The 17,983-nt window shown below is 43.4% G+C and overlaps 1 protein-coding gene across 1 annotated transcript; it reads right to left on the bottom strand.

Moving 5' to 3' along the window:
• Nucleotides 1-11,917: 11,917 nt before the first annotated feature.
• Nucleotides 11,918-17,031, bottom strand: LOC112645622 (glutathione S-transferase kappa 1-like). Its single transcript, XM_049091891.1, is given in 6 exon segments — nucleotides 11,918-11,976; nucleotides 12,012-12,053; nucleotides 12,056-12,340; nucleotides 12,446-12,612; nucleotides 16,061-16,299; nucleotides 16,936-17,031. Coding segments are annotated over 6 exon segments (888 nt in total).
• Between the last annotated feature and the right edge of the window lie 952 nt (nucleotides 17,032-17,983).

Raw genomic sequence — 17,983 nt, forward strand, 5'->3', positions numbered from 1 at the left:
TTATTTTAAAAGATTATTTGTTTCAGAGAGAGGGGCTCAGCATTTATCATAAGTGGAAAAGTAGGGAACATTTCTCTAAGGAAACAAAACTATCCACAGGGGGCCTGTGAGGCCTGCTGGAACATCCCAACACTGCAGGCAATCCCTCTCATTCTGGCCCACACAGCTACTTGCTCACTTATCCTAGGTGGGCCTCCATGGGAGAGCTTTGCCCCCTTCGGCCCATCTTCCACGGAACCTTCCATGAAGCCCTCCTGCTTCTAGTAGAGACCTAGTGACGGAACTGACTTAAGAATCTATGATTAGGGGAGCAGTGCCAGACACCCTGAGAAAGTGTCCTAGTCCCTCTTTCTTAAATATGAATATTTTGCTCCAAAAAGACCCATTAGCATTTAGTTGTCAATTCCACTTTTATTATTTATGCTGTTTGGGTGTTAGGAACACAGAAGTGTTGAAATGGATCTTGCCCTTCAAATGGATACGCAAACCATTAGAAAATATTAAGTGCTAAGCTACCTAAGGATCTAGGAAAGAGGGAGAGGTGTGGTTTGGGTTCTGTATTTGCATTTTGTTGTGTGGTTTCTAACAGCATAACGTGAGTGCGCCTAAGTGCTCTCCGTGCATGGGCTCTGTAAGATTTGCACTTTCCCCCCTTTCAAATATTTTCCTACCAGTGTACTTCAGAGTCGCTAGTTCTGCTAACACCACCACTGCTATTTCAATGTTAAAGACATGACAAAAATATTTATGTTTTCTTGTCTGTGCCAAAAAGTTAAATACGTGGGCTGCTATCTGGCAAGGGGCAAACCTCACAGCAGAAAATAGGTGTAGAGAAATGACACAGTGCATAGAGGTTCAAGAAGTCCAGTGTTGAACCCTGAGCACCCACGTCACTTGTGTGTATGTGATCTGACCCTCCAGGAAGAGGTACCATAATTAGGAAATAGAATTACTTCATCCTGAGGGATCAGCTGGAGAAGCAGCAGAATGGGGCTCAATTTAGGGACACGGGTTTGGTCTTCCAATGTCTGCCATTGCCACTGTGCAAGGTAGGCAAGTTACATATTCCTGCTCTGCCTCAGTTTCCTCATAGGTGAAGTGAGGAGGATGGTAATAGGGCTAATCTTGTAAAGCTGCTATGAATAAATGAGTTAATGCACATTAGAGCTAGTACACATGAGAACTGAATTTGGTACACACAAAGTCCTCAATAAAGACATAGCTGTCACCATCACCACCATCATAACCATCATCATCACCATCATCACCATCATAACATTCACCACCATCATCGCCACCATCATCACCACAATCATCACCATCATCATCATGACCATCATCACCGCCATCAACATCATCACCTTCGTCACCACCACCATCATCATCATTATCACAATCATCACCATCATCATCACCATCACCACCACCATCATTTCATCCATGGACTATTTCTTCAAGTGAAGTTACTAAGAAACAGTAAGCACAAAATGAGTAACAGTAAAAGTTCCTAAAACAGTGGTCAGACCCAAAGTGTTTCCTGTTGGATGCATCTATTTATGCTTGTCCCTCCTGGTATACTTACAAACTAATTATGGCCACCACCCAAATCCAGGGTTTTAAAACTTTTACTGGTGTATGAAAAACATTTCCTTTTCTAAATTCCTGCCTTTTAGTAATGACTATTTCTGACATCAAACGGGCAAAGAGAAATATTACTAATGATTCTGAAATGCTTCAAATTTCCTACTCAGATACTGGCTCTTTATTTCCTTAGCACTTATTAGCCACTTCCACAAGCTACCTGGATGAATTCGTGGCTGGTGTTTAGGTGCAGAATTTCACTCAGAGGTACTAGTCCTCACTGACTTATTTAGGGCTCCCTATGTGTGATCTGAATCGGGAGATAGTGGGGCTGATGGATGGGAAATGCTGAAGGCAGAGGAGGCAGGAGGTGGCACGGTGTGGGGCCAGAGGAGGAAGGTGGAGGACAAGCCCTGTTCTAGAAGAGGGAGAAATGCTGGTGAAGGAGGCAGAGGATGGAAGGCACAGTTCGTGCAGAGACCAGTGAGTGTGTGTGAATGACCTGAATTCCGTGGGAAAAACAGAACAACCCAAAACAAAGTGGTCAAACACAGCTGGTGAAAAGTGAAAGGATTTTCATCCCCAGGAAGTTTCCTGGACTCTCTTGGAAGCAGCAATTGAGGGGGAAGGAGGCTCACTGGTGGCAGGGTGAAGGCACAGCTCTGGTGCCTGCCCCTCAGGGCTGGGGGTGGCCTCATGGATGAACACAGCCACCCCCCGAGCCTGGTTCTGGGGGTGTCCTGGGGGGCTCACTCTCCCCACACAGGGAATATGTGGTCAAGTCACCCCAAGCCCTGCTGTGACCATAGGTGTTCACCAGGTGACAGAGCGGAATGGACACTGTACCCCTGGGGTTCTATGACCCCTGGCTCTCTTGGCCCATCTGGAGGGTTTTTCTTTTCCTGAGGTTCTTCCCTTTGGCCTTCTTTCCTTCCGTCGGTTCCATTTCAGACACAATCATCCCAAGACGGGCACATTATCTCACACCCATATCCCCAGACACAGCTCCCCGAGAGGAGCAGGGTGCTGGCATCCTGCCCTAGCCAAGGTGGCCCCCGGCCTCCGGGCATAGCCTCCTTACGCCTGATGCTGCTTCCCAGGGTTCTGGGACCTGCTTTTCTTGGGGAGCCACAGCACTCCAGCTCTGCAGCACCCTGTGGAGCTGCAGGGGAGCCATGGGGGCTGGAAGGAGCAGAGGGGCCACATCGCAGGTGGGGAGAGCTCAGGGCGGGAGCAGCTGGTTTTCAAGGGCAAGAGTCAGAGCAGGTGCAGCAGCTGCCACCTGGGTGACTGGCGACCAAAGGCCACAACTTCCCCAGCTGCCTGCCCCACTGACTGTCATGTCAGGGCAAACTCCAGCCCCAGGCACATGTTTGCCCCTGGACTTCATGATGTGCCCTGAATCTTTCCAACACACTCACCTTTTCTGCTTTCATGCTTCCCAGAGTCAGGGTGCTGGGTACTTGGATGGTGGCCCCCAGAAATGCCACCTCCTGAAGCCACACATGTGGAGCCCCTCCTCGGTGCTGCTTTAAACCACCAGGATTTGGGGTCACTTGTTACACAGCACAAGATAACCAATATAATTGGTTCTGTTATTTATGCCCAAAATGGTTTTAATAAGTCAGCACTGCAGGAGTATTTAAAATTCGCACATACTTATTCCTTTAGACACTCAAGGGGCCTGCCTGAGCAGAAGGAAACACCTTTGTCCAATGGCAACGTCTCTAGGGAAGGAGCCTTTTAACAGATGCTACTTCGCATATGAACCACCGTACCTAGAGATACCTGTCCTCGGATGCTTTTCTTTCATTCTTATGGGAAAGTCAATACCAAATTTATACCACATTAGGCGACCTTTATGCTCATTTATTTGTTACATACACATATTAAAACATGTATTCATGTGCAACTGTAAACTAGTTTTACAAAATAAGAAAACTCTTTTATTAGCATTTGGGAAAAATTTTAATAACATTGGAATTGATTATCAATGAAATGCTTTTTGAACAATATAAGAAACTAAATCACCTGCCTTTTAGGTAACAAAAACAAATCCAAGATGGCACCAACTTACTGGTCAAGTTCGATTGACCATCTTGGCTGGTCGGTGCCCTATTGGATTGACTCGTTAGCAAATTAAATAATGTACTTTACACATCATTCCACAGGGGTTTTGTAGGTTATCTCAACAGAACACGCTTCCCCACAGCCTAGGGCCACTCAAGTAAACGACAGGGCCATACTCTTGATGGCAGGGTCACTTGATGGGGCAGTCTTATCAGTCTTATACTCTAAAGGAAGATTTTTTTTTTTTAGGTTTTATTTATTTATTCATGAGAGACACACAGAGAGAGGCAAAGACATAGGCAGAGGGAGAAGCAGGCTCCCTGTGGGGAGCCTGACGCGGGACTCAATCCTAAGACCCTGGGATCAGCCCTGAGCCAAAGGCAGACGCTCAACCACTGAGCCACCCAGGTGCCCCTAAAGGAAGAATTTTATTTCACATTGTGGAAGTCTTGTAAACAGCTTTCCTTTAGCTAAGCCATGTGCAGAATTTTGTTTTTGGTTTCAATAAAAATGTAAGAACTCTCAGGTTTCGCTTCCTAAAGAATAGACATAATTTCATTTTAGTGATTAGTTTTTTTCTACCACAGATGCTAATTTGCTTAAATTTCAACTACATGAATTGCAACAATCTATTATAGGCACATGAAACTTTTGGATAACTTCCTTTAAGTGACAAAATCTCACCTAATCCACAGTATTTCTTGAGATCTACAAAATGCTGCTCTCCTGGAAAATGCAGAAATACTAATGTCACACACATTTTCCCTGTATTGGGGTAAGTGTAGTAACAATTAACTAGAAAATAAGAAAGCATAGACAGTAATTCTCCTACAGTAATTTTTTTATAAATTTATTTTTTATTGGTGTTCAATTTGTCAACATATAGAATAACACCCAGTGCTCATCCTCTCCTACAATAATTTACATCATTTTCTTGAGTTAGTAAAACCCCCGAATGTGAAACTAGTCGTAAGGTACATTATTTAAATAAGCAGCCCTTTTGTCAAATATCTGACAGATGTTTATCATCAGGCCTCCCTCTTTTTCTAACGGCTATGAATGTTCCAGAATTGTCCATAATGCATGTGCATAGGATATAGGTTCTTATGCAGTGCTGCTGTGAGAGAAAGCAAGCCCGAGACCCATTTCACACTTGGGTAGGACCCCTTGCAGCTGGCTGTCTCAGCTCCCTCCTCCACCCACCCCCATCCCCCCTACCCCCCCACCCCCACCTGCAGAAACTTGTCATCCTCTGAGCATGTCCTAACAGGTCTTTCTGCAGGAACCTGGACTTCTGAACGTGGCTGGGGATTTGCTTACGTTTGTAACCCATTGTCTGCTACACAGTGGGTGCTTAATAAGGACTGTGGAACTGAGTCTCTAATGTGTTTAAAACATATATTGAAAACATCTTCCCAGAAAACAAACCAGAACAGAACACCTTCCTGGTATAAGGAGAAGACCTGGTATTCCCGAAACGAATAATAATCAGTAAGCTGTTGGAGGGAAACATCGCTTTAGGAGTAGTTTCAGAAAAAAGTAAATTTAAATTTTAACACAACCGTTCTTATAGATACGGGCAACCAAAACATACTTAAAATATATGCGTATATATAGCTTTTTTTGGTGGCTGAGCACATGGATTTTTGGATGCAGAGCACTGCAGCCTGCCTCCACCATGTGAGCCACTTAGCCTCTGTAAGCCCAGCTTGCTCATCTGTGGGGGGAAATAAGAATGGTATGTATCTTAGGGGCGCCTGGGTCAGGTAAGCATCTGCCTTTAGCTCAGGTCATGATCCCAGGGTCCTGGAATCGAGCCTCATGTTGGGCTCCCCGCTTGGTCGAAGGCCTATTTCTCTGTTTCTGCCACTCTGACTACTTGTGCTCTCTCTCTCTCTGTGTCAAATAAATTAAAAATATTTTGAAAAAATGGTATCTTATTTATTATTTGGTTCAAGAATTAACTAAATAAAATAGATAAAGCACTTAGCTGATCATTTTTTGAGGTCAGAATACAAATATTTTGCTCCCATCTGAACATCTGTCTTATATCACATCATTTAATCAACCTGGAATTAAGATTTCTGGGCATAGTGAATATGCTTTCCTCAGATGGCCTGGATCTTGAATTTTTTTTTCGTTTATTTTTTGTTTTTTGTTTTTTTTTTTACTGAAATTATAAAAAGTAAATTTTTGTTTCAATAACAGAAGTTTATTTTTAAAATTAAACAGAAGCTCCAGGTAGTAAAATAGAGTCTTCTATAGACAGACATGCTTAGTTAATGCACAGTATTTGAAGTTCTATAAAAGACTGTGCTCTAACGAAACCACTGGGCAGTTTGTGACAAGCGTAATTGACAATAAAAATTCACAGCTGTCTTAGAGGACTTGTTTCCTTAGAGCCATCATGAATGAGAATCAGTCTCAGGTGTGAAAAAAGACATTTTAAAAGTGATGTGAATTAGATATCCAAGCTGCGTGATGGCAGTAAAGCAATGACCATCTGTATTTTTGGTAACTAGGACCAGTGGGCATCTGATAATCAACGATGATTTTGTAATTTCTAGGTCAGTGAGGCACGAGGGAGCTGTACTAGTACTTGAGTAAAACAATATGTATTAATGATCACTTAAAAAAAATAAAGAGGTTTATTTTCTTACAAATCACTTCTTAATATTAAAATCACCACGAGGTACAGTTTAAATATTGTACAATGTTATTGCTACTTATACCTCAATAAAACTGAAATGAAAATAAAGATCCCCATGCCCTGCCAAAAAAAAAAAAAAATCTCACTGAAAATATTTGTGCGTTTGGACGCCTGGGAGGCTCAGTGGTTGAGCATCTGCCTTTGTCTCAGGTCGTGATCCTGGGGTCCTGGGATCAAGTCCCGCATCAGGCTCCCTGTATGGAGCCTGCTTCTCCCTCTGCCTGTCTCTGCCTCTCTCTGTGTCTCTCATGAATAAATTAATACAATCTTAAAAAATATTTTGTGTGGTGTTTGTTGGTTTTAATGTGAAACCATGATCAAGGAGCAGTAGAAGAAAAAGACCTGATCCATGTCTTAGAAATGCTCTTCCTCTACTTCAGATGTGAAACAACATAAGAAAAAAGACATGGTCATCCCGTCCCCTCCTCTCTCCACTCGGACTGTGAAAGGGCAGCCCAGAAATAAATTCCTATAAATATTTTTCCTTTTCTATGAAGCTTCTCTTAAGAAGTCCTCATGCCCTCCATTCACAGAAAGCCAGATGAAGCTGAGCGCAGCAGCCCCCATGTGGCCCTGTGACCGGAAGGACCAAGCCCTGAGTCATTCTGCGTTTGCGCATGAAAAGGTGTACTTTTAATGAAATCTCTGGGTAGCAATCATTATTTGAGGCAAATAGGGTCCTGGCTCTCATACTGTAAAATATTAATTACAAGTTATCACCTTTAGAGTGCTTAATGAAGCTGACTCGTAAGATTTGTAAAATAAACAGTTACCCGGGGGGAAAGAAGGTCTTTAAAATGATCACGTAGCTGGGCATCTCGGAGACTCACTCTGTGTGTTTAGACAAGGCTTTCTTGGAGGACTTCTCTCCATCAATGTCATTCTATCCTCTCTCAAAGACACTTTTTTCCTTAAACTACAGCACAAAAAGAAGGGTGTCTAGTCTTCACTATCAGACAAGCTTCCAATTACCTAATAATTTGGAAGAATGGCTGAGAAACAGTGAGTTGGGCTTGGGAACAGTGGGGCAAAGGGAAACAGGGGAGTGAATGCAACAGAGAGGCAAGTGCCACACCTCTGCACATCTGGAAGAGGCAGGGTAGAGGCCCTGGGCTTCCAGACGGAGACTGGGGGTCTCCAGAGCACCCCCCCTTAGATGTCCCATTCCTTCAGCACTTCAGAAGGGCAGGGCAGAAGCAGGAGCACGTGCCCGGAGATGCTGGAGCCTATGGGCCAACAGTCCTCTTTCTGCCTCTCACCCTGGGCACTCCGAGGACTGACTTCCCCCAGTGTCAGTGTTCCTGCCCCAAGGCATGTTCCAGGGACAACCTTGAACCCGGCATCCTAGAGAAATCCAAGCCCTGGGTGGAACCCCAACGCCAGATGAACCATCTCTGGGGGAAAACCTAAAAATACTCTCTGACAATAAGGTAATGCTAGAAATGCCAGGAAAATTATTTTTAACTTGCAGTATCAAAAAGACTGGGGAAGTTCTTTTGGGAAAATGGAAGCATCCAGAAACACTTTGCTCCAGCGGGTTTCTGACTTTTAAGCTGTTTGCTTAGTTTTTGAGAAAGTTATGCACTCACATTGTTAAAAAAAAGAAAGAAAAGAAGGAAGGAAGGAAGGAAGGAAGGAAGGAAGGAAGGAAGAAAGAAAGAAAGAAAGAAAGAAAGAAAGAAAGAAAGAAAGAAAGAAAGAAAGAAAGAAAGAAAGAAAGAAAGAAAGAAAGAAACTATAGTCATATATGAACAGCTCACCTCCCGTCTGCTCACCATTAGTGTCCATCACCCCCAAAGAGCTGAGCAGTTACCGTTTTCCTTCTGGATCCTTCCAGATAGGCATGCAGATCTAAGCAAATATGAACACGTGCTTCCCTCTATTACAACCCAAAGTTGTGCACTCTTATCCTTTTCATAACCTCTCTTGGAGACCCTTCCAACTCAGAACATAGACCTCATTCTTTTTTATAGCAACACAGAGAGGTAGGTGCCTGGATAGAGCAAACTTTATCTCGGCATTTCCACGCTGGTGGGCATTTAGGTTGTTTCTAGGCTTTGCATCTGGGGACGGTGCCACAGTGAATGGGCACAAGCGCAGGTTGTTTAAAGCTATTCAGGGTGTACATTTCTCTGCTTTTGATGGATGTTTCCAGACTGCTCTTCATCGGCAATGTATGGCTGTGCCTGTTTCCTTAAAGTCTTGTTGTTTTTAATTCTTACATGAAAAATGGTATCTCAGTGGGGAGGCTGGGTATCACTCAGATAGATGTTGAGGGGTCACTATTATTTCCTTCCCTCTGAATTCAATGTTTACATCCTGTGTGCCCACCTCCCTTCTTCTATTAAGATATTAATCCATTTTTCTGGTTGATTTGTGGGAGCTGCAAATTTCTTTTCCATTTTTCCCCCTTGCCATTTTACTTTGTTTATGGCATGTTGCAGAAGTTTTCTCTTCAAACAAAGTTAAATGAATCAATCTTATCTTTTGTGGTTTCTGAATTTTGAAATATGGTTAGGCCATTACTTCGCTGGGTTTATAAGAAGATCCTGACGTTTCTTCTAGTATTTTTATGACTTTATTTTGGAAAAATTTAAATCTTTTTTCATTTGGAATTTATACTGGGGTACAAGATAAAATATTGATCCATGTACAACTTTTTCTGACAGCAATGTTTTCTGACACCATTTTTAAATAGTCATTTCAGGGGATGCAAAATTCTCTCGTGTGTTTGGGCCCTATTTCTGGACTTTCTAATCTCTTGCATTGACTGAAGTGTATCATATACCTTTATCATTGTTTTAATTACTGAGGTTTGTAATGTGTTTTAATATCTGGTAGGGCAATTTTCTTTTTTTAAAAGATTTTATTTATTTGACAAAGAGAGAGCATAAGAAGGTGGAGCACCAGGCAGAGGCAGAGAGAGAAGCAGGTCCCCCACTGAACAGGGAGCTCGGCTCAGGACTCAATCCCAGGACCCCGGGATCATGACCTGAGCTGAAGACAGGCCCTTAACCCACTGCACCACCCAGGGGTCCCTGGTAGAGCAATGTTCAATGTATTTGTTTTGCCATGTGACCTTTAGAATCACTTTATCTCATTAAAAATAATTTTCACCTATTTATTGGAATACTGATTTATAAAATAATTTAGAAAGAAGTAGCAACTTTACAAGATTAAATGTTTTTTCTGAAAAAAAGGATATGCTCATTTTGGTTTCTGATAATTTTCTGGTTCATTGGTAGCTCTCCAGAGACAAAAATCTCTAAAACATGGCAGGAAATTGAACTATCATATGTGTTGTTTCTTTGATGAGTATTCATTCTTCGCCCAAATCACAATTAGTAACAATAACTGGAAGGCTATAACAGATGCTTCTTGACTTTAAACACTTAAAGTTAGATTATTATGTTTTTCTGACTTGATTTTTCAATGAAAAAAAAGCCCACGTATTTAATAAGTTTCTCTTTTCAACATTGTTGCACAATTTGGATTGTTCAAAGTCTGCACTTCGGTTGCTCATTCTGGCAAGGCATGATATTTGTTGCCTTGAAGTCGGATTCTACTTCTCATTACCGCATCTTGGAAAACATTCGTTTACTTATAGAAAAATGAAAAGAAATCAGATAGGCTTAGATTACTGTGAATGCAGACATCTGAGGAGGCGGCGTGATCTGATGCCCAGTGTGCCAGCTGCTGGCTATGGTAAGGGGCACTGGGAGCCCAGGGCCCTCCTCTCACGGCCAGGAGCAATCCCGTGTGACACCCACAGCAGAATCCCAAAGCAGTTGTGAGACCTTGTTATTAGGGTGGTTCTGTCCAGGTGAAACTTCTCTGGGACATGTCCAAAATGCATTTTAAAAAGAAGATGAGGGGTGAGGTAGCTCAGCCAGTTGAGGGTGCAGCTCTTGGTTTTGGCTCAGGTCATGATCTCAGGGTCCTGGGATCGAGCCCAGCGTCGGGCTCCATGCTCGGTGTGGAGTCTGCTTGAGACTCTCTCTCTCCCTCTGCCCCTCCCCACCCCTCTCTCTCTCTTTCAAATAAACAAATCTTTAACATACTCAGGTGGTATTCATGTTTCCTGGGTTGCTTCCTGACAGAGGTGAGCTTCGTGACACATGACAAATGCCACACAAGGGACGGAAGTGCGGAGACATCCTAAATCTCTCGGTTGATTCTCACTCGGCATGAAGTGGGATCAGTGCAGTTGAGGGCCTGCTCAGTCTTCAGGGCCAGACCATCACTTGCTGGGGGCCAGGACGTGGTGCTTTACTTGTCTCTCAAGGAGTGAAAGCATGCTTCACTAAGATCTCAGTTAGGTGGCTTCCACTCTGTGGCAATGTGGCCCCAAAGGCACCAAGCCACTCCCCACATGAAGAAAAGAATATTAAGGGTGAGCATGGCACAACCCATAGCCTCATTCATGGGTCTCTGTAGACAGTTTCCAGCTGGCAGTACTTTTTACCCACTGGACAGATCATGAAACAGTCATGTCTGAGAAGACTTTCCCTCAAGGTGAGTTTGTCCAATCTCCTCACTGAAAATGTGGAAAATTAGATCCAGAGCAGTTTATGGAGGCGCCCAGATCCCACAGGTCCCTGGGCCTACGTGCTGGGTTTAATTATTTTTCTGTTCTAAGCTTTTTCATTTTTCTTAAACTATACTTGACATGGGCTGAAAAGTGAGCTCTAAACCATGTCTGGGAAGTACCATTGTTTTTGTTGCTTTTCTACTTCTCACGTAAAATTATTTTGTGCTCAATTGTGTATATTGGTAAAAATGTGTTGAGCCAAGGCTAATATTAGTTTTATAATTTGGCATGTAAAGTGATTCGGATTCTTAAATAAAGCCTATGCAATTTAATTCCATGATTCTTTTCCAGAAATACTTCTTTTCTTTTTAAAAAACTTTTTTTTTAATTTAAATTTAATTTAGCTCACATATAGTATATTATTAGTTTCAGGGGTAGAATTTAGTGACTCATCAGTCTTATATAACACCCAGTGCTCATTATATCACGTGCCCTCCTCGATGCGCATCCCTCAGTCACCCCGTCACCCCATCTCCCCATCCTCCTCCCCTCCAGCAACCCTCAGTTTGGTTCCTATGGTTGAGAGTCTCCTGTGGTTTGTTTGCAGAAATGTTTTCCTCTTAAAGAGCAAGATATCTCCTAAATTATTCCGTATTCTTCTCTTTGCACGTACAGGTAACCCAGCTAGAGAGCTCAGTTGCAAAGCTTTCTCGAATTGGAGTTTAATTGTGTGTGTGTGTGTGTGTGTGTGTGTGTGTGTGTGTTTAATGCCTAATGGCATTAGGTCTCTTCTGAGGAAAGCAGAGTTTGGGGTTCTCAAAAGGCAACTGCGACGTGTGGAAGTAATAGCAGCCATGAGACTAAAGGCAGGTGGTGCACCGTGCAGCCCCCTCCCCACACCCCCCAGGGCCACAGAGGAGCCTCTGCCAGTCAGGGAACCCAGAGTCCTTGTGTCGCACAGTGGAAGAAGGGTAAGCAGATGGTCTGCTTTCTTTCTCCAATAGATTTGTTTCCCCTGGCCACCCTTAGAATCTGGCATTTATGGCTGGAGGCACAGGGCCCATCCGCTTCCCTACCAGCGGGGGTGGGGTGGGGTGGGGGGTGGGGCGGTGGGTGGGGACAGCAATCCCATCCGCTCAGAGCCAGCCAGCATGTGGGTTGGCCAAACAGATGGGCCACAGTGACGGGCAACTCAAAGGCTCCATATTTGCTGGCTGCTGCAGTGGTCTCCTTGAGCTTGTTCTCCACCTTTGGTGTTGAGATCTTTTCCAGAAGAGTCTGGGCTTGTTCTGTAGACATGCCAGCCTTCTCTATAGCAGCCAGGATGCTCCGGGGTTCCAAGATGTCTTCATCCCATGACCAGACATGCATCCATAGTTCCCTGGACACTTTGTCCAGCACCTCTGGGTGCTCCAGGATTAGAGTGGTGAGGAATGGCATGGCCCATACCCATAAACTTCCTTTTTCAAGGATCACAGAGAAGAAGTCTTTGGGGGAACTGGACGGGGCCTAGACATGCCGTCCCAGGGCTCTGCAGGGAAGCAGAGCTGGCGGTGCGTTTCTGTCTTCTGTGATCGCTGCAGTGAGGCTCGGGCGCAGCTGTGGGTTAATGTTCCAGACGTTCCTATATGAGTACAGGACCCGGAACCCTGCCAGGAGTAGGGGACACGGCACACGGTAGGAGGCCCCTGGTGTGCAACACACAGTGCCTTTCCCGGGCCTAGAGTCTCACGGTGATCTGATTCTTCCTCCACAGTCTCACAGCCAAGAACACGGCGATCTGAAGGCCAGTCTCCCACCTGCTCCCCAGGCCACTAGGTGCAGCCACCAGAAAATGACACCATGCACCTCCACGTACTAGGGGTTACTTAAAACCCACTTCCATGCTGATTTTTCCTGAACATGGATTTGGTTGCCCCATCAATCCCAACATTAGAGAAACAACATGCACCATCATAGCATCTCCCCCAAGATCTTCCCACTATCCTTCTGTTTCAGATTTCTCTACCAGACTTGCTCCTTACTCTATAGGATTTTAACTCATTTCTCTGCTTTATGGGTAGTCATTTTTAATCCACTTCTCTCCCATGAAGTTCTAAGCTTTCTATAAATATTATTCTCCCATCAGACTTTATTCCCAAGCGGCATCTTATTACGTATAAAGCGGCAGTCTACAACGCCCTGTGTACGCATTCACCAGCGGAATGACAGCACTGCTGCATCCCAGCCAGTGTAGTGATGCTAATGATACTCAAAGTAACTGATATTATAATTACTAATACCATTGCCGTCATTGACATTTTGTCAGCATTTGCAATGTGCCAGCTGCATCTCCCAGCTCAGGCCAGTCGGGAACACGGTCAGCTGCATCCGTGGGTTTGCTCCCGTGCTGGACGCGGCCACTGGATTTCCAAAGGGTGTTGGTTTGCACCGTCACGACTGCTCCCTTTAGAAAAATGTGTTCTGACTTTTCTTTCCTTTATTTTGAATGATGACACGTAACTTAGAAGCACACGGTTCTCCTCTGTGGTCACATTCTGGATTAGAAAACATGTGGCTTTTGTTTTATCAAGACTCACAGTTCACCAAAAGCATTTATTTCAACCTTGGCGTTGTTTCCTTCCTTCCACCTCTATCTTCTTCTTTTTGTTCCTTCCTTCCTGCATCCCTCCCTTCGTACTTCAAACAATTATTCATCCGACAACCCCACTTTAAAGATGAGGAGGTCAAGGCCTGGGCAAGTGGATCCAGTATCCTATGCCCCACGGCTGTTCGGTGGCCTGGACCAGGTTTGCTGAGCTCCTCCTCATGCTTCTCCCATCACACCAGGTCAAGGGTTTTCAGTAAATATTGTTGAATGAAGGACTGAGTGAAGTATGTGTGCTAAGCATTTTACTGCATGCATCCAAGAGAATAAAATAGAATTACTACTTGTCCTGCCTCCTGGAGTGGAGACATTAGGGCTAATGCTTGTTGTGCCCTCACATTGCTCTCATTTTATCAAATCCTTCAATACAGGCATTATGGGGATCCTTTTAAAGTGAGGACATGGAGTTCACAGAAATGTAGGGACTTGTCCCCAGTCCCATGGCTGGCAAGTGTCAGAGAAGTGATCCCGGTTGTGGGTGTGGGGTCCGCATGGCCCTGGTTGGTTCCGAAGCCCCCTTCTGCTCTGCCTCTCAGAGAGTTTACCGCAAGCTGGTCAAGTCAACTAGAGACAGGAAGGGAATATGAGATGAAATTACCTTTCCTGCGTCAGCGAGAGAATGTGAATGCTACAGAAATCTGCACACGTCAAATTAAGTCAGGTGTGGGCCTCGGGACAGAGGGAAGTACATCTGTGCTCGGGTGTGTCACAGAATTCCCTGTTCCATTCATTTTTCCTGTTCTGTCCTCTGGTCACCCGCAGTATCTCTGCAGGGTCCATCGTCATTTTGTAAGCACATGTCTCATTTTCCCTTCAATTTCGCCAGATATACAAGCCGGGCTTTTTCTTTGTATTTCAAATGATCGACATGAGGTTAAGACACCAGGTCACGACAAGATGCTTAAAAGTAGCAGATTTAGAAAGCAGGCTCAGTTAGTATAGATATAAAAAGCTTGGTGTTTTGATGCAAAGAATTAATATGCAGTATAAAGTAAATGCATATTTATTATATCTGCTAAAATTTGTAAAGCAGTTAAAGAAATACTTTTCAAAGAAAAGTGAGATGTGAATTATAATATAATTATTTAAACAATACATCCCGGAGGCACCTGGGTGGCTCATTGGTTGAGCGTCTACCTTTGGCTCAGGTTGTGATCCCAGGGTCCTGGGATTGAGTCCTGCATGGGGATCCCTGCAGGGAGCCTGCTTCTCCCTCTGCCTGTGTCTCTGCCTCTCTCTTTCTGTGTCTCTCATGAATAAATAAAATCTTTAAACAAAATAAAAATTAAAAAAATTAAAAATACATCCTGTCATGTGGCTAGAACTGCCTTCTATGATAAGAAGTCCCCGTGTACCCAGTGAATGACCATTTGCACAGTTGCTCCTCATGAAAATCCACAGCCTGGCTTTTCTAAGCAATACTTTTTTTAAAGATTCATTGCAACCTACTATCAGTGGTCCCCAGATCTTTGGATTTCAGAAACATTTATTTTATTTTATTTATTTATTGATTTATTTTTGGATTTCAGAAACATTTAAAGAAAAGATGGTGGTGGTGGAGGAGACACGAGAAACCAATTTCCAGTTGTGTAGACCTGTTCTGTAAATATATTTTACAATCGCCTCGTACCACAGATCATTACAAATTCAGTGAATTAGAATACGAATATGTGACCAACATGAAAGTCAGTAAGGATAACTCTATAAAAATCTCACTGTATCTTTTTTTTTCTTGTGTCGCTTTAAACTGGGAAAACTTTGTCACTCACACATAGTTGTTCTCAGACAAAAACTTAGCACTCCTTTTCTGCGTGGCATATATTCAGTTTTCTCAGCCAGCTCTGGGACAGGGTCTGTCCCTCTCCACCCAAATAGCAGGTGTCCCTCAGTCCAATGGCTAGCATGTCAGGCATGTGGACTCACCAAATACACACACACACACACACACACACACACACACCATGAAAGAGAGTAAGAAGGGAGGAAGGAAGGAAAACCAAAGAAAAAGAAGAAAGAAACCTAATCCAGCAACGACAAAACATTTTAAAGTCTGGGAACGAGAAAAAAGGAAATTGTTTATGCCAAAAATTGGCCACAGACTAACGCAAGGCTTGGTCCAAAATCTGGTGACTCACTGACCCATATGTGATTAGGGCTTGTACAACGCAGTCAGTGCTCATTAGCTGCTGGAAGGTTTCCTTGGTTCCTGGAGGAGGGCCTGAAGGCACCCCCCAGACCTCCGCAATCCCCCTCCCTGGCACTGCCTGCCATCAGCTCACCTAAATCTCTGCTCTCCTTAAAGGCATCGCCATAATGTTCTTTCCCGACAATCCCACCATGATATTTCTTTTATTGGGGAGATTTGTTTAAATATTTTATGTCACTTGTCATCTCATATGTTTCTGCTCTGTCTAGCCAGATAACAAGGTTTTAAACAGCAGCCCCCGGCTATACTTACGTGGCTTTGTGTTATTCACACTACACTGCACGACACAAATATTTCAATATTTGTGCATTCTACTTAGTCTGACCATGAGCTGTAGGCATAGAAAACCTCTTGTACATAATAATATCTCTTAATGAAAGCTTCCGATGGTCCAGGTGCTGTTCTGAGCAAGGCACTTGTGGTAATTCATTTAATCTTGACAACAATCGTAAGGTAGAAATAATCATTTCCACATTATTGTTGCCCATTTTACACATGAGGAGGCTGATGCCCAAGATCCCTTCGCTAGTAAGTGGTGGAGTGAGCACCGTTGCCTTTAACATAACAAAATTCCGTTCAGCAGGAGAAAACCCAGGAGAAACACAAGGTTTGCTTGTGGCCAGAGCAGTGTCACAGAGGGCTTAAACATTTGGCTCTGCCACAGGGAGACCTGGGGTCTGAATCCCTGCTCTGATACTTAGCTATTGCCTTTGGGCTTTTCACCCATCATTTCAAATCTCAGTTCTCCCACCTGGAAAAAAAAGGAATATTGGTACTTTCCTCATATGCACTCGAAAAATGAGAGATATTACAAACCAGTTTAGAAAAACCTCACTGGTTTTAATATATCCTAGTGTTAAAAATCTGCTTGCAAAAAATAAAAATAAAAAAATAAAACACTTTAGATGGGACGATATTACTGTGATCATGATTCCTTGTGCAAAAAAATCTACAGACTTTAGATACAGCCTGTGTTGTATTCTGTAGCAATTAATTTAAACAAAAGAGTAATTTGTTGAAACCTTTCCGTGTCTGGTTTTGAAAAATTGAGTTTATTTTTTTCTAAAACATCTCCTCTGAAATGGCAAGAACATATTTTTAAGGACAGAGTCAGTAAAATATCAGTAGGTAAACACCAATGAATCTTCCTTGGTTTCCAGGTGCACCTGCTGTCCATCCACCTTACTCACTATAGTCCCCGGCCCCTCGGCCACCGCCGTCTCCACGGGCAGCTCCATGAGAAGTGGAAGGGAACACATGCGTGTACGAAAAAGCAAAGTCTCCATCATTGACAGGTTGGGGTGACTGGCACCATGAGAAAGGGGTTCATTTCTAGCTGCTTGTGCACACCCTGTGCATGGTACGACATTCACTAATGTTTACCTGAAATAAAATGTTTAGCCTGGAAAGATTGCTTGTCTCGATAGGAAGATTCATCCTTATATATGCTACGTTACCTAGTTACACATTGCTCACAAGACCTTGGAAGAGTTTTGTTTGAAGTTTTATTTGTCTTGTCCTCACTCTTCATTTGGTATGAAATGAAGGCAGAGTGCCGGCTGAAAAGCCTCACATTCAGTGTAGACGGTGGCCTGGAAACTCTGGCTAATATTCAGAAGGCGTTAGCAAATTAAGGTCAATTCTGCAAGCAGTTGTTTTGTTTTGCAAGCTAGTCGAATTGTTTATTTTTTATGCCCGCATTTTTATTGTTTATTTGTCATGTGGCAAACCCTTCCTGCAGGCAGTCTGTCCAGGCGGGGATTTTCTATAACCCAGGAAATGAAGTCACCAGATGTGCGGTCTCAGCAGGGACTGCGTCTCCCCTTTCCCAGAGGAGCAGTCACTTGGGGGTATTTAAATACAGATGCAAAGATGGTGACAAATAAATGGAAATAAATGTGTTTAATAGTTTGCCAGGGCATGCAGAATCATTCCATTTATGCAGAACTTTGGAGACGTGTGAGAACGCTATGTGATTCAGGGCTCTTTTTATACAGCCGTTGAAAGATTATATAACATGCAATTTTGACTAAAAAAGATGCTAACTACTTGAGTCTTTTAAACTTTTCATTGTTTTATAATTGATTTTCTGGCTCACAAATAACACACTTGACTTCTAATTTATACTTTTAGCTAAAGCGGAAAGATATGCCTTCATATGGTTCTACGTAAAATCATGGACTTGATCGTGTGATCATTTCATCCTGTACTTGGGCTTAGAGGTTTTTCCCTCTCCAT

This window comes from Canis lupus, chromosome 1 (genome assembly GCF_003254725.2).
Source record: "Canis lupus dingo isolate Sandy chromosome 1, ASM325472v2, whole genome shotgun sequence".
Lineage (NCBI taxonomy): Eukaryota > Metazoa > Chordata > Mammalia > Carnivora > Canidae > Canis > Canis lupus.